This window comes from Aptenodytes patagonicus, chromosome 3, assembly GCF_965638725.1.
Source record: "Aptenodytes patagonicus chromosome 3, bAptPat1.pri.cur, whole genome shotgun sequence".
NCBI lineage: Eukaryota > Metazoa > Chordata > Aves > Sphenisciformes > Spheniscidae > Aptenodytes > Aptenodytes patagonicus.
Genome location: NC_134951.1, coordinates 49190944 through 49216221, shown reverse-complemented (window position 1 = coordinate 49216221; position 25278 = coordinate 49190944). Strand labels below are relative to the sequence as shown.

The 25278-nt window shown below is 37.1% G+C and overlaps 1 protein-coding gene across 1 annotated transcript in view; it reads left to right on the top strand.

The window, feature by feature from the left end:
- Positions 1-25278, top strand: part of ASCC3 (activating signal cointegrator 1 complex subunit 3) — a 296878-nt gene that overhangs the window by 74483 nt on the left and 197117 nt on the right. Inside the window, exons 9-10 of the mRNA XM_076333301.1 lie at positions 10642-10842; positions 11302-11442. Coding sequence (XP_076189416.1) covers positions 10642-10842; positions 11302-11442 — 342 coding nt within the window. The remainder of the gene's footprint in view (positions 1-10641; positions 10843-11301; positions 11443-25278) is intronic.

Genomic DNA, 25278 nt, shown 5'->3' with positions numbered 1-25278 from the left:
AAATCACCAAATAGTTTTAAACGTTTTTAAAAGATTTTGGGATAGAGGAGCTACATGACTAAAAGATTGACTTTATATCTGATAGGCTATTCATCTCAGACTTGCAGTTTCCGTTAACCTCAAGATCACACAGTAACTGTTAATATAGTGGAAGTTTTAAAATTTTTGAAGAGTACTAGTTGTTTGAGTCTGCAGAACAACAGGGAGCAACAAGTAACGTGAAGTCTCTTAAAGCAGGAAGCAGATTTTGTGTGTGTGTGTTTTTTATCTTATTCTAACAAAATACTTTTTTCTGAATTCTAATTGGAAAATTGGAATTATCCTACCACTTAATCTTTCAGTTAGACTATTGGAACTGAACACATCAAATAAGAGGAGTTATTTTTTCTTTTCATATGAATAAATAGGTGTGCTTTGTATAATAATAATAATAATAATAACACTGATAATAGTAGAAACCATTTCTTTCTTCTGTAGCATGTTGGAAATTAATCTGGAGAAGGGAAATAGGAACTATTCATTTGCAGGAAACTAAATATAGAGGAAGAAGATTTTATTTAGCCATTCATAGGAATTACTTATCATCGAACATAATAAAATGAAGGAAACTTCTGTGCAAATATTCCTCCTTCTCTGCTTTTGTTCTGTGAATCTGAAAAGGATGGGGATTTTTTCTGAGTCATCTGAGACTATGTAGGAGTTAATTTCCTGTGTTCCTGATTCTTCTTCCCCTTGCTTTTGACACCTGTGGACCTTTGTCTTTCTGGACCTCTAAGCATGAGACTGTCTCCCTGCCATGCATACTCTTTAGATGGAGACTTCCCTGTTGTCAAATGTATCTTTAAGCTCAATAAGAATGCCTCTCTCAAGTTTTGCATCAGTAATTTGCCTACATCAGAAAAAAGACTATTTTGCATATCAATAGCTACTATAACAGCAAAACAAAAAGTCTGGTCCAGTTGTAACCCGCAGCATGTATCCTTTACAAAGTACTTGTGAAAGCTCTGTTAAACCTGTAGTGCTGTTTGCAAAGCAAGAGCTATCTTCTTCTTCAGCTTTGCTGTTTTTGTGATACTGTAGTTTTCAGTGTCTTCATTGTGCATTAATCTAAATCCTGAGAACTGCTGAATGGAAATGCCCAGATGCAGCCCTTTAGAAAGTTTTGTGTCTTTATCCTGACCCATACCTCAATCATTCACGTAAGTCTGTGTGGTATAGGAGGGTCTGGACGTTGATCCCTTTTGTCTGGTATCTGTCTCTTCCTCCATGGTCACCATTTTTCAGGTTAGGCCAAAAACTATCTGCTGTTTTCTGTCAGTACTCTCCATTCCTACTAGATTTTCCAGTTATCTGTCTAGGCAAGTTGCAGTACCCACACCTTTTTTGAGATGGATGTATGCCCTCATCAACACAATTTACTGCTTAGAAATCTTTTTTCTTTTTTTTCTTTTTTTTTTTAATGTTAGTAGTGACGTATTCTTTCAAAACTGCAGCAAGAATATGGAAGAAAAGGAATAAATTAGATCTCTCTTGATATGATGCAGTTGTTTCAAAATTCTGCCAACTCGTTCAGAAATGGCGATTCCTGCAAGAATTCAGCTTTCAAAAAGTAGTTTGTGTGTACTTTCATATCATATCATATCATAATCTCTTTATTTGGGAAAAAAATAGCTAAAACCATTTTATATTGGTTGCATAAAAGGGCTTCAGTTTTTATGCTGCAAGTAGAGTTACTTTTTCACACCAATGGCCAGAACTTAATGTAATTCCTTTCACGATGTTCTCATTATCTTTCCTTCTTATTTGTTGGGTTTCTCCCTTTGTCTTGCAGTGTCTATATTCTTGAACAACTAGAAAAATAGGTTTCTGTATTAACTCTTTGATTACAGTTACTTTTGAGACAGTGTGCCTCTAAGTGATTTCCCCCCCCCCCCCCTCTTTCCTTTTAAGGAGACACGCTGTCTCTCTTATTCGGGGGAATAAATTAAGGGAGCAATATGCCATCAGCAGAGCTAGGAGTCTGTTTTAGTTGTATACAAGTCTAAGAAATTATGAGAGTGTTCTCTGAATTGAAAAAAAACAAAACCTGTAGAATAGGCTGTGGCATATAAACATCAGTTTCCTCATTGCTCCATCTAGAAAAGTCAGGGAGATGGTGGTAGTGGAGGTGTCAATACATAGCAGTTTAGGAGGAACCTTGCTGTTAAGGGTAACAACATTTTAAATGTTTTAAACTTTGTAGAGATTTTTGTATTTCGCTCTTCCATGCTCTTAGCTTTGTATAGCATTAAGTTCTTTTTAAATTTTAAAGGAAAGAAACCTCTTTATTTGATACTGTTAATATGGATGAAATGTGAGCAAATTAAACTCAAATCCTTCTATCCTCATAAAATTTTAACTTCTGATGTTATTGGGAAATGCCACAATTGTTGCCAATTTTCCTTTTGCTATTTTCCTACTAGTTGCATTACTTCAAGGTAATTTTTGTGTGTAATTCACAAATGGCATCAGAAAGCTCTAAGAGGAGGCTGTGTTCTGATCTCCACTTCATTGCTATAATCTGGCATAATTCTTTTGACATCAGATACTTTTGAGTTTACAATAGTGTCACTGGAATCAGAATATCGCCTGTGTGTCTGTTTGGATGCCAAAATTTATGTACTTTTGCTGTGCTGTAGAAGTAGTTGCTTTTATGAAAAAATTTTTCTGAAACACTTTGTTATCCATTTCCTCAAATCACATCACCAGAGGGTATAATCGTTCTGTCTATAATCTTTTGTCATATTATAACTAGGCTGAAGAACACAACAATTCTCCCAGTGAGGGGAGGAGATTCCCCAAGCTGTTTCAGTGTTTTAACTCAGAGCAGTGAAGGCCTTGGAGCTACGGTGCTTTCCCATCATTTCCATCAAACTGATTTTGAGTCTGTACATGCAGAAGTCTTTGGTTTTAATCTATACATTGAACCAAAGACTATTTCTCAATGTTGTATTTTTAATACAACAATAAGTGGTTGAATAATTCAGAAATCTATAGAAAAGGTATGACTGCTGCAGTCATTTGTATAGCATAGCTCATCAAGAGAATAGTTTAGATAATGCTGGTGGCAATGTATCTATAGACTTAAAAGGATTTTTGTTGAAATTGCTTCAGGCATGTTAGCTCTTAGCTGTCATACATGAAGTTAAATATTTTCCCTAAAAACTCCTGCTTTTGAATAGATCGCTCTTCTTCAAGAGAGCAGATGACCTTTTTTTTTTTTTTTTTTAAAAGAAAAAGACGACAGACATGGGGGTTTTTTATTCTTTGATTTTTGGGTTGGTTTTTTTATTGGCTGTTTTTTTTTTTTTTTTCAAGGAGTGCCTATGTTACCATAGTTAGTAGGAGACTAATATACTACTAGATTGCACTGCAGTTTGTTTTTTAATTGAACTGTTCCGGAGTTCCTCTGGATGGAGACTGGTTCTTCTCTAATGAAAGTTTGTTTGTTGAAGAGCACTCGCTGTTACGAGATGTCCAGAATTTTCACGTTTCTGACAACTGAATAACTGTCAGAAAAATAACAGTTTCAGTATCATGGCAAACATGAAGTCTGAAAGTCTGGAGGGGAAATGTTTAATCAGGGTTTAAAAGCAGCATTCCAAATAAAGTAAAACCATAATAATTTTCATAGTTTGTGTGCTATGATAGCTTTAAGCAGAGGTAATCCTTTCATATGTAATGAACATATATATATTTATTTTTGGTTTTCCCCTCAGGATACTTTTTTATTCTTGTGAACTCTCTGTCAGAATCTAGGAAAATTTTGGAGTGTTTGTTTTGAGTTTAACGACAATAATAAAACTTGAAAGTATGAAAACGTCCCTGGTTTCTGATGGCTACTGCTACTTAAATACCTATTGCATTAACCAGTGAATGTGGTGATAATTTTAAAAATCAAGACTCTGTAGTTTTTTAAAAGATGATGTTTAATTTAAATTTAAAAAATATTCAGGAAAGTCTCATGGGCTGCGATTGTGTTCTATAGGATGTCAGAGTATAATTTTACCCTTATGGTCATTATCTGTCATTTCTAGGAATTTCTTCTGGCTTCTTAATCTAATTAAGCGACTGGAGCATCTTTCATGTGAGGAGAGGCTGAGAGGGCTGGAGAAGAGGAGGCTCGGGGGGAATCTTACAAGTGTATATAAATACCTGATGTGAGAATGATTAACAGAGGGAGGCAGGCTCTCCTTGGTGGTTCCCAGTGACAGCACCAGAGGCAATGGGCACAAATTAAAACACATGAAATTTCATCTGAACACAGGATAGTGATTGTTTACTATGAGGTGGTCAAACACTGGTGCACCTTGCCCAGAGAGGTGGTGGAGTCTCCATCCTTGGAGATATTTAAAACCCAACTGCCCGGTCCTGGGCCACCTGATGTAGGTGATCCTGCTTTGAGCAGGGGGGTTGGACTAGATGATCTCCAACCTGAATGATTCTGTGATTACCACTAATAGTGACATGGATAGCCATACCATGCAAGAACTGCTTTTAGTTCTAGTCTAGTCACTTGTAGCACATACAGCTTTGAAACCAGCTGCTGGTTCTCTGGTGCCTTTTGTTCTTGCATCTGTCTAATATGTTTTACTCCAAGCTTCCTTTGTAGCACATAACTCTTCAGGTACTACACTTTGGGTGAGAGGTAATTTGTACTTACTTGAAGAAATTGTAATGCTGATTATGGCCCAAAGCCAATCCTAAGCTCTATTTGGTATGCTTGTGTAATTTTCATATCTTTGTGTATGCTAGTTGTTCCTACAAAAATTGCCCCCCTAAGTCCAATGAAATCTCACTGATATGATTTGGTGCTAAATGGAGCAGATGCAAACATTATGCAGTTTTTCTTTTACGTGTTATGAGCCTTTGCTTAAAATGTATATATGCACTTTGAAAGACAACATTTCAGTCTTTGGGGCAGGTGGGAAAATATATTCTCAAACAGTACTCCTAAGCTAATATAAAAGTAATTTTACCTTTATGGTATTTATATAGTTATTTTTTTATTTATTATTGTTCCTAAATCTCATGAGCTACCACCTCCATGAAAATAGCAGAATATGAAAAGTATCATCAGGAGAGGCAGGCTGTGGAAGTCCCCAGGTATAACATCTATGTTTATTTCTGAGTGTACCTTCAGTAACAAAATAGGATTTACACTGGCACAAAAGTGCTTTAAGTGTATACATGCATAATTAAAAAGCAGGGGGGACTACTAAATGTTCGTAATTTGGAGGGATAGTGGGAATGTATTTATTAAAATGTGTATATACATATATATACAAATATATATTTGTGTGTGTATGAGTGTGTATGCATAGATATGTGTTTTAACCAACAACATTCTGAAGTACAGCAAAGGGGAAAGATGACCTAGAGATTATTTATATGTCAGGACGAGGGGCATCTGAACTTCATTTCCTGAATTTCATGGATTTTCTGTAAAACAGCATGGGTTAGTCATGCTATTACCAGTTAGATCAATTATCTTTTTAACTGAAAGTGTAATAGAACAACCGACTGCAGAATGGGATTTGTTGCGCCTGAAATATATAAGGTACTTTGATTAAAATATATCTACGTTAAAATTAAGCCAATGACTGGGGAAAATGCTGAAAGTTTAAACTTGGTTTATGAGTGCAATGGATTATCTTTATGATAAATGGATAGTAATCTTATTATTTTGTTATAGTACGGCAGAAGAAGTCATCATTATGGAACATTTAATTTAGGTGGGTTTATGCTACGGAAATTAGTGTACAGATGACTAACATTTCTTTATTTCAGACCATGAGAAAATTTGTCCAGTATTACATGAAAACTGGAAAAGTGAATGTGGACAAGACAAAATCTCTTTTAGAATGAGGAATATAAAGAGGATGTCCTGTAGATAAATCGATAAAATATGATAATTCTGAGGGAGATAACACCCAAACATATTTTCTGGATAAATTGCTAAGAATTAAATATAGTTACATTTTTTCTAGTGCTGTTCTGGATAGATTAGATAAGACATATTATGCTATGTCTGTACATGCCAGTACTGAATTTAGAAGCTGCTACTAAAATGCTGGCATTGTACCTTGAAGTTGACTTAAGAGCACATTGGGCCACCAAGTGAAAATTTGCGATACTGAGGTTAACTGCATCTGACAAGCTGTTTCTGTCAACTAGTGTTAATGCGTAAAGTGATACGGAGAGTGAAAGAAGATCTCAACTTTTAATGGAACTTGTAGTTAGGACCCTTTTGTTCTGGGTGAGGGAGAGTGCTATAGACCATAGATAGACCACAGCAGGTTTCACAGGTATGCCTTGGGAAAAAAAGTGAGTATCTTCTGTATCATATTTATTAAACTCTGTAGAACTACAAGGTCTGGCTAATGAATTGCTTGACTAAAACTGTCTAAAGTACTGATGGCCTGTGCTATTTAGAACAGACACTGTTACTGCTGTGTTGTTAAAGCAGTTATGTTTCTGAGGGGTAGCTGGCCTGCAGACTGAATCGTATGGACTCATTCATGAATATTACTTTAATAGTTTTTTCCTATTTTTAAATTGCTGTTAGAGCACCAACACACAAATATCTTTTTAATGAATATCTTTTTAATGAAATGACTAATTTAGAGTATCTTCATTAAGTGTAATCTCATTTACTCATAAATGCATTAGTTGTAATAGTAAATTCCTTGGGAAAGAATTGGAAAGCTTACTGAAGGGTTTATACATTCATATCAGAGCTGCCTTGAGTATCATTTGGTTTGTGGAAAGAGTTGCTTCTCAGTGGTCTTTCACATTGATTCACGCTTACGTAAAAATGGCACCACCTTAGGCATGAAATTGTGTTTGTTGAGAATAGTGCTCAGATTGTATTCTGCTTAAACTTCCTTTGGTTTGTGTAGAATTCTAGGGACAAATCAGCTGTGGAATAGAAAGCTGAAGAATTTTGCATCTCAGTCACCTTCAGTAAAAAACAGATTCTGCCTTCCAGAGGCTACCAGTCCTTTAAGCAAGAAGGGATTCACTGGTTTATCTGAAAAAGAATTGGTCTGTAGAAGTCTTGACTGACGTTAATATGCCAGAGAGAAAAAAAAATTCAGCTTTCAAACTAGGTAGTTTGTGCAAATGACAAATTAAAAAAGCAAATCTTCTAGTACATTTGTCAAACTGTGGACTTCTGTGCACACTATGGCATTTTTGTCAGCTGTCCTATTTTTTTCTTACTGATTTTTAAGGGCAGAACTACTGTTTTTGGTTTATGCACTTATACTTACTGTTTGGAATAAAATTAAGTTTTGGGGAAGGGTAACCTGTAATATTTTTTCGACCAAATGGGGAGCTGGCTTGAAGAAGTCTTAAGATACTGTTTTTCTCTGGAATTCCTTTCTCTTGTAGCTTTTTTAATCCTTAATAAGTTTCTGCAGAGCCACCTTTCAAAGAATATTATGCATTGACTGTGTATTGTGATTGTGAATGTTGTGTATTGATTCATCAGTGCCCGCATTTTTCTTTTGAGTTGCTTGAAAATTAATTAGTGGTTTGAATGAAGGTCTAGATTCTGGTCAGAATACCATTATTAAAAAAAATACTTCTAGTTCTTAACCAGGCTTTTATGGGTTTTATTTTTAGTTAATCTTTATTCCACTCTTAATGCTCCTGTTTCAGTAGGCTTAGCATCTTTCAAGAAAACAAGCTGAGGTTCGTTTTTCTAACTTGTTACACAGCTTCCTCTGGTGCTTCTGGAACATCTGTTTGTTTATTGCTGCTTACCAAGTCAGTCTTAATCCATGGTGTTGCTACTTTCCAGTAGGAAAAGAGACAGGAAATTATTTTTATTTATCTAAATATTTATTTATTTTTGCTAACAATTGCATGTTCCAGGGCTATAGTATCTGTAACTTCTTCCAAATGTAGAGGAAAAAGATGTCTTACACTGCCCACTTAAAGATTAAGTGAAGCTGGAACAATATATTACTACAGGCAGTAGTTTAAGAAAATGCTTAAAGTCATACTTTACTTAAGGGCATTAACGATCACACAACTGTAAGGAGACCTGTATGCGTAAAGCCACGTGTGTTCAACTATGCTACTGTGAAAAATTCCTGTTGTTCTTTTCTGAAGATACTTACACCAGACTTCATTTAGACAACTATGAGTTTGCTTTTGTTTAAGAACTGCTTCTTTAATATACATCTTGTGCAACGTAGTGTTTTGTTAGCTCAATCCTGTAATCACGAGTTGTGTTTGTGAGTGTCTCTCCATAGATCCATAGAACTCTCCATAGATCCTTTATTATAAACACTGTAAACAATGCTTATCAATGTGAACTTCATGGTTTTTATACTAGCTTCTAAAACCGTTTAGATGGAATGGGAGGGAAAAGGGAAAAGGAAAAACATAACCATTTTCAAAGACCTGTCAAGAAATCTCAAAATGAAGTAACAGGCAAATTAGAAACCTAAAACAACTAAGGAGACCATGAAAATAGCTGATTGAACCCTGATAGCACTAACATAATCAGCAGGTCTCCAGGAAACCCATTAACACTTTATAATAGTCTCCTTCATAAAGATGAAATGAATTTTGAAGGTGATACACCAAGTAAACATTATGTATACAAAATTTGGTGCAAAACAAGCTTTCTCCCTGCAATCTTGCAAGCAGAATAAACTGTGAAAGAACATTAATAGTGAAAAGTGTAATCCTGAAATTCAGCCACTTAAAAAAAAATTGAAGAAGCTTGATGAAAAGTACTGGAAGTACTTGCATTAGATACTTCCTTCCCACCCACCCCCCGCCCCCCCAGACACTTAACAGTTTAGAATAGATACGTGAATATACTTGAGATATGTCAATCCTATAAATACAAATGCAATCCATGATTTGAATGGGACTTGGTTTTTTTCAATGTTGCACAAGAAGTTTTCAACCTGAAAGCTTTGCTAAGACAAAGGTACTGCTAAATTGAAAAGCATATTTTTCAAAAAGAAATAGTGTTGATTGCATAGCATTTTCATTGACTTTTATGTCAATGACTGTTGTTTTTTAATATTTAAAGTCCTCTAGAATAAAACTACAGTTGGCCAGTCATTAAGTATGTCATTCCTCTACATTTAAGAGTAGAGCATTGTCCTGTATTGTGAAAATGGTGTATTAACCTAAATTTGTAATTTGCATCTCGGCGTCTCACAAGGCTACTACCAAGAAGCTGCAGCAAAATGATTGACCTAGTACTGTTTGTTGCAAAGTTAAATAAAATAATTGATTTGAATAGCTGATGAAGCCCCCATTCCTAAGCTTGCATTACTTGAGGTAGTAATAAATTGGGTCCTGCTCAAATAATTTGTTTAGTATTGGAAAGAATTGGAAAGAATATTATTAGTATTGGAGAGGCTATTACCATAGCAAATGACTGTAAATTAACTAAAGCGCCCAGAATAATGGAGAGGGAGATCTTCGGAAGGTGCTTTCAGGACTGTTCTTTGCAGTGAATTTGTACTTTTGTGGTTTCTTACAATTAAAATAAAAATTATAATCGTCAAAAATATCAGTAAGATACTTTTCATGATTACTAGTAGAAGCAGTGCAGGTAATTAAATCTGTAGAAAGGAAATAATTCTGTTTTCTGCAGTCTCTTTTAAGTGTCTGTGAAAAGTAACAGAAAAAAGCAAGTTTACTACAAAATTAATTTTATATCTTAAGGGTCTGTTCTTCAGTTGCGAAAGTTTTAGAATCTTCAAATGTAGAAATTGTTACTGTCTTCAGCAGTTCTTTCTTGGTGAAAATCTAATTTTTCAGAGAGACCAAGGGGAACAAAGTATTTTTATAACTGATGATTTGTACTTTCTAAGATTTAAACATGCATTGAACTATAATAACTATAATTGCCTGTATTAACTATATAATTAAATTTTTGAAAACATTCTCAAAGTTTATTTGGGACTACACATACAAGTTTTATGTTCCTTTTGGAGGCTGCAGTTTGTTGGAAGTATTGTTGGAGAAAGGTGTGAACATTAACAATTGCAAGATGGAGATTTCCTCAGAAGCAAAGAGAAGGTTGTTACTGAATTTGTGTGCGTGTGTGTTTGCATAATTAAACTTTATTGCACAAAATTAATCATAAATAATGTTTTTAATCATCTGTTTCTTCAGTAGGTTCCTGTGTATTGCTGCCTCTTCTTCCATTAGAGTAGCCGTAGTTTGTCATCTTAGATTTAGAGATGTATATTCTTCTAATCTGACTATTTCTGTTTTACTGATGTTTAATTATTAAAAGATCATTATTTTACTGTATATTAGTTTTGGTCACACTCTTGATTAAAAACAAATTAAATGCTGAAATAGCATGTGGCTAAAGATTTTGATTAATTTTAACAGATGTTATCCTGCTATATTTTGTTTTTCTTATGGATTCAGTATTTGAGGGTTGTGTGGGAGTGATAGCCTCAGAATAAAAACCTTGGAATAATAAATATTTTTCAACAGGTATCCTAAGTTTTGTTACCATGTGTTCTTTTTCTTATGATTAATATATGTATAGACACACACACACATATATATATGAAAAATCCAAAATATGCGTGTTGTTTGTTTTAACAGATCGGACAGCTTGCTTTTAAAGGCATGAAAAGGCTAAACCGCATCCAGTCTATAGTTTTCGAGACTGCCTACAACACAAATGAGAACATGCTAATCTGTGCCCCAACTGGAGCTGGGAAGACCAACATTGCCATGCTGACAGTCCTTCATGAAATTCGCCAGCATGTCCAGCATGGTGTTATCAAAAAGGATGAGTTTAAGGTAGGAGTTTAATGAACCAAGTAACAGCTTTTCAACTTGTAAGGTAAAACCCATTATATGTTATACATGGAATATGAAATCAGGACGTTTTCAAGGGTATTACACTTTTCCAAGTCAAAGATAAGGATTGTTTTGATTTACTTCATTATTGTTAAAGCTATTATTATTTGTGTTCTAAAAGTCTTACTATGTGAGTAAAAAGCTATGAAAATGCATTTGGCTTTGATGCAGAACCAATTTTCAAAGTGATGAGGCTGTATAAACAAAATCCATTCTTCTTTAAACAGCTGCACACTTATCCAACAAAGATAACTACTTTTCATATATCACTATTAAGATTTTTCACTGTAAGCGCCTGGCATCGTATTTCACAATAAATTGTGATTTGTAATGGTTGCCATGAAACAAACGACATTGTGGGGTTTGCTCATTTATCAAGCAAGTGTCCTTTTGGTGCAGATTGTGTACGTTGCTCCTATGAAGGCTTTGGCAGCTGAAATGACAAATTACTTCAGCAAGCGTCTGGAACCACTAGGCATTACTGTGAAAGAGTTGACTGGTGATATGCAACTGTCAAAAGGTGAAATTCTGCGAACTCAGGTATGTTTAATATTTTAAAATATTGGTCTGTATGTGTATTCATACCTCTTCATAGGTAAACTGGTCTTTTCTTCAAACTCCTTGTAAAAGTATTGGTGAAGCAGCTGAAATGTTATTATTGAGTCTGTAATTACACTGGTTATGTTCCAAAATGTGACTTTCAAGTCAAAGTGATTAAAACACTAATATATCTGAAATATCTTGGCAATGGGTTCATTAAACTTTTTGGTTTCTCCCATTTAGACTTACTACTACAGTGTCCCATTTCCGTATAACCTTTGTATAAAATCTTACCTGATTTCCAGCTTGTGAACCTTAGTGAGTTGTGCCCCTACCCTTTCAGGATAATAAACCAAGTATTGTATGTGTGTGTTTGCAAGAACCTAACATTCATCATTTCAGATTTGGCATTCTTTGATAATAACCACCTTTGAAAAGTTGAAGGTCTGGTCTGCAAATGGTAAATTCTAAGTAAATTTGAAATGCTGTAACAACATTGTTACAAATGGGGTGTCACCCTCTATGTCAATGACCAGCTGGAGTGCATGGAGCTCTGCCTGGGGATGGATGAGGAGCCAACTGAGAGCTTATGGGTCAGGACTAAAGGGAAGGCAGGGACAGGTGACATTACGGTGGGGGTCTGCTACAGGCCACCTGACCAGGAAGACCAAACAGATGAGGCCCTCTATAGACAGGTAGGAGCAGCCTCACGCTCACAAGCCCTGGTCCTCATGGGGGACTTCAACCACCCCAATATCTGTTGGAGGGACAACATGGCAGGGCATAAGCAATCATCTGAGAGGTTCCTGGAATGCGTCGATGGTAACTCCCTTCTCCAAGTGGCAGAGGAGCCAACGAGGAGAGGTGCTATGCTGGACCTTGTTCTCACCAACAAGGAGGGGCTGGTGGGGAATGTGAAGCTGAAGGGCAGCCTGGGCTGCAGTGACCACGAAATGGTGGAGTTCAAGATCCTTAGGGCACCGAGGAGGGCGCACAGCAAGCTCACTACCCTGGCCTTCAGGAGAGCGGACTTTGGCCTCTTCGGGGATCTGCTTGGTAGAGTGCCATGGGGCAAAGCCCTGGAGGGAAGAGGGGCCCAAGAAAGCTGGGTAATATTCAAGGATCACCTCCTCCAAGCTCGGGAGCGATGCATCCCAACAAAGAGGAAGTCAGGCAAAAACGCCAGGAGGCCTGCATGGATGAACAAGGAGCTCCTGGACAAGCTCAAACACAAAAAGGAAGCCTACAGAGGGTGGAAGCAAGGACAGGTAGCCTGGGAGGGATACAGAGAAATTGCCTGAGCAGCCAGGGATCAGGTTAGGAAAGCTAAAGCCCTGATAGAATTAAATCTGGCCAGGGGCATCGAGGGCAACAAGAAAAGCTTCTATAGGTACGTCGGGGATAAAAGGAACACAAGGGAAAATGTGGGCCCTCTCTGGAATGAAACAGGAGACCTGGTTACCCGGGACACGGAGAAGGCTGAGGTACTCAATGACTTTTTTGCCTCGGTCTTCACCAGCAAGTGCTCGAGCCACACCGCCCAAGCCACAGAAGGCAGAGGCGGGGACTGGGAGAATGAAGAGCCACCCACTGTGGGAGAACATCAGGTTTGAGACCATCTAAGGCACCTGAAGGTGCACAAGTCCATGTGACCCGATGAGATCCATCTGTGGGTCCTGAAGGAACTGGTGGATGAAGTTGCTAAGCCACTATCCATCATATTTCAGAAGTCGTGGCAGTCCGGTGAAGTTCCCACTGACTGGAAAAGGGGAAACTTAACCCCCATTTTTAAAAAGGGAAAAAAAGGAAGACCCGGGGAACTACAGGCCAGCCAGTCTCATCTCTCTGCCTGGGAAGATCATGGAACAGATCCTCCTGGAAGCTATGCTAAGGCACATGGAGGACAGGGAGGTGATTCGAGAGTGCCAGCATGGCTTCACCAAGGGCAAGTCCTGCCTGACTAACCCAGTGGCCTTCTAGGATGGAGTGACTACATCAGTGGACAAGGGAAGGGCTACAGATGTCGTCTATCTGGACCTGTGTAAGGCCTTTGACATGGTCCCCCACAACATCCTTCTCTCTAAACTGGAGAGGTATGGATTTGGTGGGTGGACTGTCCGGTGGGTGAGGAATTGGTTAGATGGTCACATCCAGAGGGTAGTGGTCAACGGCTCAATGTCCAGATGGAGATTGGTGACAAGTGGCATCCCACAGGGGTCTGTGTTGGGACCGGTACTGTTTAATATCTTCATCAATGACATAGTGTGATCGGGTGCACCCTCAGCAAGTTTGCAGATGACACCAAGCTGAGTGGTGCGGTCGACATGCCAGAGGGATGGGATGCCATCCAGAGGGACCTGGGCAAGCTCGAGAAGTGGGCCTGTGTGAACCTCATGAGATTCAACAAGGCCAAGTGCAAGGTCCTGCACCTGGGTCAGGGCAACCCCCAGTATCAATCCAGGCTGGGGGATGAAGGGATTGAGAGCAGCCCTGCCCAGAAGGACTTGGGGGTCCTGGTGGATGAAAAGCTGGACATGAGCCAGCAATGTGCGCTCGCAGCCCAGAAGGCCAACTGTATCCTGGGCTGCATCAAAAGAAGCATGGCCAGCAGGTCGAGGGAGGTGATTCTGCCCCTCTACTCTGCTCTGGTGAGACCCCACCTGGAGTACTGCGTCCAGCTCTGGAGCCCTCAGCGTAAGAAAGACACGGACCTGTTGGAGCGGGTCCAGAGGAGGGTCACAAAAATGATCAGGGGGATGGAACACCTCTGCTATGAAGAAAGGCTGAGAGAGTTGGGGTTGTTTAGCCTAGAGAAGAAAAGGCTTTGGGGAGACCTTATTGCAGCCTCTCAGTACTTAAAGGAGGCTTATAAAAAAGATGGCAGCAGGCTTTTCAGCAGGGCCTGTTGCGACAGGACAAGGGGGAATGGCTTTAAACTAAAGGGGAGTAGATTGAGACTAGGTAGAAGGAAGAAATTTTTTATGCTGAGGGTGGTGAAGCACTGGCCCAGGTTGCCCAGAGAGGTGGTGGCTGCCCCATCCCTGGAAACCTTCAAGGTCAGGTTGGACGGGGCTCTGAGCAACTTGATCTAGTTGAAGATGTCCCTGCCTATGGCAGGGGTGTTGGACTAGATGACCTTTAGAGGTCCCTTCCAACCCAAACTATTCTATGATTCTATGATACATATGTCAAAATAATACTTACCTTCTTTTTTTATTAAAAAAAAAAAGTTGTTAAAGCTGTAGATTCCTGTTAATGTCTGATCTTACTTTTCCTTTTTAAGGACAAATATGGAAAAGTATATGATGTCACTAGGTTAAACATTTGAACATTCATAGAAATGAATAAAATTTGCATTTTTAGCTTTGTAAATAGTATTGCGTAGATGGAGATTTTTCTGTTTTAGCAGATACTTCTTGTCACATTTATTTCAGGCAAATGCTGTTTGTTTCAGTGAAATATCATTTTTCCAAAATATTGAGATACTTTTATAACTGTTCTTACATTAAGTTCCTTGTAATTACCCTTCCTCCTCCTGCCTCGCCCAAGAGACAGAATAAGACTTGATTGTATTATCGACATGAACATTTATAAGTGTAACTTGTAGTAATTACTGATTCAGATGAGTTATATTTTGTCAGTCTTAGTTTTGATGTATTTTACATTTTTATGATAAGACTAGAGAAAACTCTTCATGTGACAAGAAAAGATGTCTGTATGTAATTAATAACAAAGAGGACCACTGCAGTAATCTAGTATGAAGTCCTGGATAGCTATCTTCTTTATTAGAAGACGTATATGCATACATACTGATGCATACAGTCACAATGCTGTGGTAACCAGTAAATAACAAACCAATATCAATGAGTAACAACAATGTCACTGGTACTTTATCAGAATTACTTTGCAACACCATCTGCCTAAAATTTGGGTTTACAAAAAGAAAAACTTTCCAATAGGGACTTTTAATAATTGAAATTATTTACATACACCAAACTATCACTTAAAATTACTTCCTGGTTTCACAATACTTTTCAGCTAGGGCACATAATCAAGTAGGTCAGAGTTTTAATAGTGAGAGGGCATGTGTAATCACTGCCAAAACTGAAGTGATAGTGGAAAAGCCTGCTCTGAATATAACTACAAAGTTCAATGAACAGCATGAATGTAGAATAGAAAAGTGCTATTTTCTCTTGCTCTCCTAGTTTGCAACGTAATCCATAAAATCTCACTTCGTTACTAAAACTCTGCTTATGTCCAGTAAAGGAAAGGAAAGGGAAAAAAAAAAAAACACAAAACCCAACATTTCAGGCATCATTAAGAAATATGTATGGAAAATAGTTTACAAAGTTGAAATTTTATTACTCTAGTAATGGGAAATATATACAAAGTATTAATATAGAGCAACATAGTAACTTATGTGTAGAAAGACTGTCTGCTTCATCATGCTCTCCTATTTCATTCCAAAATACCACTAGTAGCATAATTCCTCATTTTCTTTTGGGGAGCAGGCTAAAGTAGATGTCTAAAAATCAAGAAGAAATGGCAAGGGGAGGACCTAGGTAGCAATCATTTTTTTTCCTGCCGTGGACTCATCTCATTGCTTTGAAATTTTTTTTTTTTATCTGAAACTTACTCATCTTCAAAGGCTTTCTACAGTTTCGTATGTACTTCATAGGATAGAAACACTAATCTGAAGCGTAGTGTATTTGTAGTTCCTAAACTTTTTGGGGGAAAGGAGGTAGAAGAAAAATGGTCTGCAGAAGAGGAAAAATTTTGAAACACTTGTGTTATTTGTGACCCAAAATTTAGTTCCTAGATTTTCAAATGAACTATAATTAAAACATTGATTAATTTCAGTTTTGCTTTTGCATCAATAATAGTTTTGCTTCTTGGCTTTTCAAAACATTGGAAAGCTTAAAAAGACAAATATATAAAGTCCAAAAATTCTGGGATGGTGAAATATTCATTTTTTGTTTTCTTTCGTTTGTTGTAGCTAGTCAGTCTTTCCTTATGAGTAATCAGAATTGTAGGAGGTGCAGAGGAGAGAGAACTGATGTCCAAGAGTTACTGATTTAATTGCTGCTGCTGTTCTTGCAGACTCTGGAGCCCAGCAGTGGGCTTTGTTTTATCCCTCTTATCAAAGTGCACAGAAAATATGTAGCCTTACTATAAACTGAGGAAAGGGCACTTAGTTGTGCTGGATTTTGCGTATTGCTTTTTGCATATATTGTTTCCTATGAAAACTCCTGAGCTTTCTTTCATCAACTGTGCACTTAAACCACCTCATCCAAACAGGTTTCTTTCATTGCTTTTTACCCTATATTAAATTGATTCTTGCTTCAAAACTTTATTTTAATTGTCAGCCTCTCTAATGTATACATTTCTCAGGCAGGAATACTCTGATATGTGTTGCTGCTTTATTTATAGTTTCAGAGTTGCTTTGCCAACCATTACCCTGCTTTCTAGCCTTTACTAGTGTAATAGATGAAGTGCCTGTGTTTAACAATAAAGCAGTTTTTCCTGTAAGAATTAACGTTGTAGCAGGTGGATACATGCACACAATTCAAATACACAGGGATAGTATATATAGTATGGGGGATAAAAGGCAGGAGTAGGATCATCGACTGAAGTAGATGCAAGCAATTCAGGTTGGATCACTGTTTCAAAAGATCTCAGCTGATTCTTCTAGGAAACTGAAGGCCCGATATAAATCTTCTGTGACAGTTGTCTTCTGCCTCTTTTCTGAGCAGTTACATTTTCACCATCTTCATTTTCATCCTCAGGTGAATCAAATCAGTTACAATGAAAGATGTAAAAATGAGGTGATTGTCAGATATTAGTTAGAAATAGCACTTCAGTGACAATCCTGATAATCTCCTTCCTTTCCATCCTGCATGCTTCATCCTTCATACTTTGCCTGTGTGTATTTAAATATGTGTATTTTGTAAGTCATTACATGCATCCATTATGCTTTTTCTGATGAGGAAAAATTGCTTTATCTGACAAATTGCTAACTGTCTGACTTCTCAGGAATCCACCCTTAATGTACAGTGGGGTCTGCCTTTATTACTTTTTCTACAAATATTTTTAAAAGGTGAAAATACTAGCCAAAAAAAAGTAATGAGTGATTTAAATTTTCATTCCTTTTATGATGGAATAAAATCTTTTAAATGTTTCTGAAAGATATGCCCATTAAAAAGGTCTGTAGCACAATTTCTCAGCAGTAACTTTCTCTGTGCTTTCCATGCTGTCATTTATATTCATCCAGAAGGCATCCATGTCTCTTGCTGCTCCGTAGTTTTATGGTATTATACATGAGATGATTTTACTTCCATGTTATTCCATACTATACTTTGAGTATTCATTAACAGTACTATGGTTCCAGCATGTACTTCAGAAGCCAAGCTTTTCAAAAAAGTTATTTCTAATTTTACCAATAATGAAAATGCCTTAAAAAGAAAAATCAAAATAATTGTTTTATTGACTCTTCAGTCAGTCTTCTAACCTGCTCCCCACATCTTGGGCAGTGAAAGCCACAGCTACTACTTATCTAAGTGTAAGATGTGGGATGCGTGTTAAAACTGTAAGACACAATTTCTCTTCGTGTTTTTGTGAAAAGGAGTAAGGGTAAATATTTAACATGTTGCTTTAATGTTTCAGACAGAAGAGGTCCAGGGTCCGTTACCAAATAATTTGCATGTAAATAAGTGCTTCACTGAATCTGGGAACAGAAGAAAATAAACTTGTTACAAAAATAAATAATCCTAGCTATTGTACTGGTTCTTGTAGAGAGTTTATCTTACGTTATTAAAGCTTTTTTCATAGTCTAAATAAAGATACATTAACTTTTAACTTTCTTTTCCTCATTAAAAAACGATCTAAGGAAGTTTATTTCCCTACAGTTGATCTTTTTCCTATCTGCTCTATTCTAAGCATGTTTGTATACTGACTTACCATTATCTAAGCATGTTTGTATACTGACTTACCATTATCTAAGCATGTTTGTATACTGACTTACCATTATCTAGGAAACTCTGATACTTAGACATCACTTAGACCACAATGATATTAAGCATACTTTAGCCGTAATCTATTGTTTGGTAAGTTGGTTTTGATATGTCAATGTTTAAATGGAAAATATTCATAAGTAATTGTGTATTTTGCTGGGTAGCATTCAAGATAACATGAAGTGTTTTGTTAGAAGGCAATGGATTACTTGGGTGTTGTCCTTTATGGACTTTTTTGAGTGTGCATACATATAGCTACTCAGTCTTTTGCTTTATACAGTCTAGAAAATGATACAACACAACCTCAGAATCAACTTGTGGGCTTTCAGATCAGTTATATTTGACCTTCTGTTTGCAACAAATATAGTAGTAATACTTATCTTTTGAAAGTTTGGAGAATACAGCTGGGATTGGAGCAGTATAGATTTATAATGTAGTCACCAAGTCTGAAGGCACTGCCCTGCATTGGGTACATGCTATTGAGTAGCATGATGCCTTAACTTGTACAAAACAGTGGTAGCCTCTAGGGAGTTGCAGAAAGGCCTTCTGGCATCAAAAAACGTGTAGAAGATAATTTCTCTTTAATGTTTTATGCATACATAACATGAAACAAAATTAAGATCCTTGGCATAGCACAGGGAAAATTTATCAAAATTTCTTCCACCTGTATAAACTTTAAAAATAATTTTAAAACCCCATCCTGTTAAAGGTATTTTATTTTCTTTTTAAGGAAAGTTATTTTACTGTTCTATTGCATCTTGGGTTACTGTGAATATTCTTCACCCTTAAGCTAGTACTAGTACCTCAGCAGTTTTGTGCGAGACGTGTTACACTACAATCCTTGTCAACAGCTAGCATCCTAATTCAAGTAAGTACATATAAGTGAGACTGACATTTTAAAGTTGAAATAAATTTTCTATCATGTCTTTGCTTTATTTTGTGCCTCAGACCTGCAGATATAAGCCAAACTTCTTTTATTGGTCCTACGTCTCTTGCTTTGCCTTGAAGACTGCCAGACTGTCACGAGCCTTGCTTGCTACAGATACGTCTTGGTGTTAAGGCCAGATTAGCCGTGCTTTCTGTGTTGCTAAAATTATGTAGTAGTTGAAAACAAATCTGGTCAAATTTTGAAAGCAGGCTAATTTCCCCAACCTATAAACCTCTATATATCTCTGTTCCTTCCTTCTCATATTCTTGGAATTAAAGGGATTCAGAGAGCAGGAGAAGGAAATTTATTGTCTTTTAAATAAATATTATGGGAAAATGAATCAAACTATTATTGTGTGAATAGTCCTGATTCTGCCACTTCTGAACTATTGAATGCTTTTTTTGTAACTCTCTTGGAAGATAGATTTTTTTTTTTTTTAATAGAGGAAAGTATTTCCATTTTTGTTATTGTTCTTGTTGATCAAGAAACTGTTTATACAGAAAGCAAGGTTATTAATTTAAAATATAATATTGGATTTTCTGTAGTGTTTACATAGTACTAAAGTACTTCAAGGCCCACAAACAGAGATTTATACATTTACTGAACTGCAAGGCTGTGCCTGTCAACATGGGCCTGCCAGCCTTCACAGAAACAGACATTTCTAAAACTTTTAGGTTTCTGCAGGCCTCCAAAAATCTGTCTTTTTTCTGTCATGGATTTGATAAAAATTAATTGCATGTCCAATTAAAGAAAGGTGTATCGGAAGCAAATGGTGTATCTGACCTTAGTCTGCTTTCAACCTAAAGTGCTTCTAAACATTTCTCCTTGACACAGATAGGAAAGTGGGAAACCTAGAGTAACATTCACCTATTATATTTTTTCTAAACTGCCTTCTTCATAAACTTTTGTAATTTTACAACTCTGAAAAATTCCATGATGTTCAAATAAATCAAATTCAAAGCTTAAATTTGTTTGCTGTAGTGTCCTGCGTCAATAAAAATACACAGAGGCAAGACGCGAAAGATTAGACTTTTTATCCATGCAGGTCAGTTAAAAAAAAAAAAGGGAGGGGTGGTAGTGAAGAAAGTCCTGCTAAACCTGACTTCCATTGTCAGTTAGAAAATAGGCAGCTAGCTGTCACATTTGTTTTATGCTTATTGGCCTGTGTGAGCTAAAATCACATTGCTTTCAGAGTTGATTCTTAACACTGCTCACAGTTTATGTAAAAATTACCTTAATATTTTGCTAAGAAACCATCCTTCAAAGCTTTAGATTTGAGAAGTGACATCACTTTCATTTGCCAAGTGCTGAAGACATTGAGCACCTTAAAAATGTGAATGATTTCCAAGATCTCAGTTAAGGAAAAAAACCACCAATAACTAAGCAGAGTGTCTTTTCATCACCTTATAAGCACATTGTGCATGTTTTTGGAGTGTCTGTGCCCAGGTGCTGGCAGCAGGGGGCTGCAGGTGCCAGACACAGCCAGTTCTAACCGACTCCAGTGGACCCACTGCAGGGCACAGCTGAGCCCAGCAGCCAAGGTGGTGGCACCTCTGGGAAAACGTATTTAAGAAAGGGCAAAACCACTGTGCAGCAGTTGAGAGAGAGAGGTGAGGAAAGAAGTGTGAGAAACAGCTCTGCAGACGCCAAGGTCAGAGCAGAAGGAAGGGGAGGAAGTGCTCCAGGGGACGGAGCAGAGATTCCCTTGCAGCCCATGGAAGAGACCATGGTGGAGCCGATATCCACACTGCAGCCCTGGGAGGACCCCACATCACAGAAGGTAGATTGTGCCCTAAAGGAAACAGTGGCCCATGGATAGCCCATGCAGGAGAAGGCTCCTGGCAGGAGCTGTGGCCTGTGGAGAGGAGCCCATGCAGGAGCAGGTTTATCCTGGCAGGAACTGCGGCCCCTGAAAAGGACCCATGCTGGAGCAGTTTGTGAAGGACTGTATCCTGTGGGAGGGGACCCCATATTGGATCGGGGGAAAAGCACAAGGAAGGAACGGTAGACATGAAGGGTTATGGACTGACTGCAACACCCATTCCCCATCCCCCAGGAGGTAGAGGAGTTGGGAACAAAGCAGTGAAGTTGAGCCTGGGAAGAAGGGGGACTAGGAGGAAGGGTGTTTTAGGTTTTGTCTTTGTTTCCTCACTATTGTACTCTATTTTTAATTTGTAATAAATGAAACTAATTTTCCCCAAGTCAAGTCTGTTTTGCCCGTGACAGTAACTGGTAAATGACCTCCCAGTCTTTATCTCGACTCGTGAGCTTTTCCATCTCACTTTCTCCCCCTGTCCAGTTGGGGAGGGGAAGTGAGAGAGTGGCTGGGTGGGCATCTGTCAGCCACCAATGTCAACCCACCACAGCTAGTTTTAGTTTTGGATTTTTTTTTTAAATAAAGTTACTGCTTTCATTGAAATTTTACTTTTGGTATTTTAAATCCAAGAGAAATGTTTTGTTAGTTTATTGCTAATTTTATTAGCTGGCTATTTTTCGTTTTAACTTTAGCTAGCTATTTATACTGGAAATAAGAGTAGTTTAGAACAAAAGGACAATTCTTATTGAAGAGCATGAGTAATACAACAGTACTGATAGTGTATTTGAAAATACCAGTGTTGCAAATGAAAAGAGAATTTGTGTAACCTGCATTTGCATTGGCAAATACATTTGTCGGATTACTGAACAGAATGCTTTTCCTGAGAAGAGGAAATAGCCTGAAGGACTGAATGTATTTTGACATCTCGAAGATTAGCTGATTAATTGTACTTGTGATGGCAAGGCAGAAGTGAGAAGTGAAGCAGAGACCACAAAAGCGTTCGAGCTGAATAGGGCAAGTAGTTCTGAGAACAGCAAATGGCATCAGGACCTCTGAGTAATATGGACGATCGCTCTGATAGGTTCTGTCAGCTGATAGACTCTATATTAAGTCATGAAGGCTTTATTCCCTATTGGAATCTGATACTAATAAAATGGAATAATGCTTTTTTCTTAAGTTCTTATCTGCAATATAAAACTAATCAAGTCTGAAACTATTTGAAGCAAAAGAGGGCTATAAATTTGAGGTGCCTTCTGTTTCGTCTACAGCTTTCTTTTTCTGATACGCTATTTCTCATTTCCTGCACTTTAATAAGGTATAGAGATGCTTCTAGGTAAAAGCAAATAGTGAACTTGATTTCTGCTACTTTTCTTTTCCTATGGAAATGAAAATACATAAATTTTGTTAATTTTTAGTGCGTTATATTCCATGATATTCTGCTATATATGTGCTTCCCATTTCCTGCATATACAAAGCCCACTGTTAGAATCTGAATATGCATATATAGTAATTTACCTTATGCATATAGTAAGTACATGAGATAATTATTCTTTACAGTAGTTACTCATTTACATACTTCTCTTGAATAAACATTACCTACCCATTGCATGCACTTTTATGTTTATGTGTAACCAGAAATTAGGACATCTTTACATTAGGAAAAGGAGATAAAGGATGAGAGACTATTTGAAATCAAAGGGGGTTTTTCTGCACTCAGGAATTGGCAAAAAAATTAGCGATGACAGAATTATCACTAAATTACGTTAGACATTAAGGGTTTCTTTTTGGCTGCTGGACCTATTTAACTCTGAAGCCATATAAGTAGATTGAATTGTGATAAATGTCATAAATCCATGTAAGCAGCACTTTCAATGTCCAGTTCTTCCAATAAAAAGGATTTTTGGATAAAAGAAAAATCTTGAGAAACAGGATTTGGTGGTGTGGGTTTACTTTTGTTAACACTATTTTTCTCGACATTCTCTCTGTCCATTTCATAGGTTTTGGTAGGAATTAATGGGTTCTGTGGAGGTGGTCTCCACAGAGAGAAACACTCTTAAGCATTGCTACTATGAAATTTTATTAAATAGTGTGCTAAAAAGACTTCCTAGCCTGGCTTGATACACGTGAAGATACTGGAAACTGGCTATTGAATCTATATATGCAAAAATGTAGTAAAACAAATATATGGCTAAGAATTTGACAGATGTACATGATCAGCACAGGCAAAAATAATTTACTAGTTCACATTTCAGTTACCCCCAAACCAGAGAATAGTTGAAATGACTCCCTGATTTTGTGGGCTTTGCAGCATGCCCTTAATTGCAAGGAGGTTGGCCTTTTGGTTACGTGTATAATGCTAAAATATATGAAATTACATTACATTGTGAAATTAAAACATAGAAAAGTATTGCATTTCTTATTCCTCCCAAAGTCTTATTTTCCACAGATATGTTTCTATTTCTAAACTGTCTGTGTTGATGAAGTAGTCTTCAAAATTTCTTGATTAGTAAGGTATCTATCAAACAGAATATATAGGAACTTTATTTCTCACTTTCCTTTATTGAATGCAGGGATGTCATCTTACAATGCACGTCACCATACTCATACAAAAATGTTTCAATATGGTGACGAAGAATTATGAATTTTTTAAATTCAGAATATTAACAGCTCTTCTCCCTGAATAACAATTCTCAGGCTATGGTGTTGTACTGCATTTTAACAGAAATCAAATGTAGGAGAACACTTTTTTTTTAGATTGACATTGTCAATTGCTATCCCATTCATATTGCCATAGCATTTTGTGAAAACTGTATGAAGTGCTTATGCTGAAAAATTACATAGAATATGCAATCTAAAGTGCCTTTAAAGCAAGAGAATACTATTTTATTTTCCCATCTCTTGGTGCTTCGTCACTGTCTAATCGCATTCTCCTTCTGTGGTGTATTTTGTCCGTCCCTGTAGGTGCTTACTCTGATGTTAGTCTTTTGTAAGTGGCCTTCATCTCCAATTAAATGCCATTGGATTTTTGCTTGCAGTTGTTGAAAACACCTGTATTACTGCTGACTTTAGATGCCAGTCTGTTTTCTTCCAGGAACAGAATGGTTCTTTGCTCTAGAAACTTTGGATGCTTTAGGTGCAATAAAATCTACGAATCTTTTTTGGTATGTGAGAGGATAAACTGTCATGAAGTGGCCATCAGGACTGATCCAGAGATTATAAAGTTCACAGATACAGAAAAGCCCTCCTCTTTTCAAGTTGTTCATTTCAGAAGAAGAGTTGAGCCTGGTTAAAATTCCCTCTTCCAATATGCCTAGAATGAAAAGTAGTGCTGAATTCTATGCGCAACCATGGCTTCAGGAGCAGAATATCCTCTTTTGATCAGCATTTGGACTGGGAGATATAATTTATCAAAAGGACATCAAAATCTAATACAAAAAAGAAAGAGAAAGGGACGTGCCTCTCTCTGAGAAAACTTCCAGAATATTTCTCAGTAGTACAACCTTGCTGGAAAAAAACTTCCTTTCTTCTGAATTTTCAAAGTTATGCACTATTTAAATTGAGAGGCTTTCTTCCTTTAAATGAGGTAAAAAGCTTACCTTTCAAATGAGAGAAATATACCAAAATGTTTAGAACAGAAATGCTTGCTAAAGTGTATGTCTGAGTCAAGAAAGATCAAAATCTTTTTATACAGTGGATTTCTATATCACAAAGTCATCTCCATTTCACACTGTCATCTCCATATGGATTTCCTTCATTTCAGAAGACTTCACAGTCTGAAAAATAAAATCTTGCTCCCTGCTTCATTGTCCTTGCTATCTTCAGGGCAAATTGTGTTTAAAAAAAAAAAAACAAAAAAACCCCAAACCCCACCACTATCCAGGATCTCTTTGAGGCAGTGAGGCTTGATAGGACTCCACAGACTGTTACATATCTTTTTCTGTCTTACTTTTTAAACTTTTTTTCTGTAAATGTTAAGTGCATTTCTTAATTACTGTTTAGTTCTGAAAGCAAGACTATTAAAATCGGAAAGGATGTGTCTCTGTACACATGCAAATACCTACTGTATTGTGTTTAAAGATTTG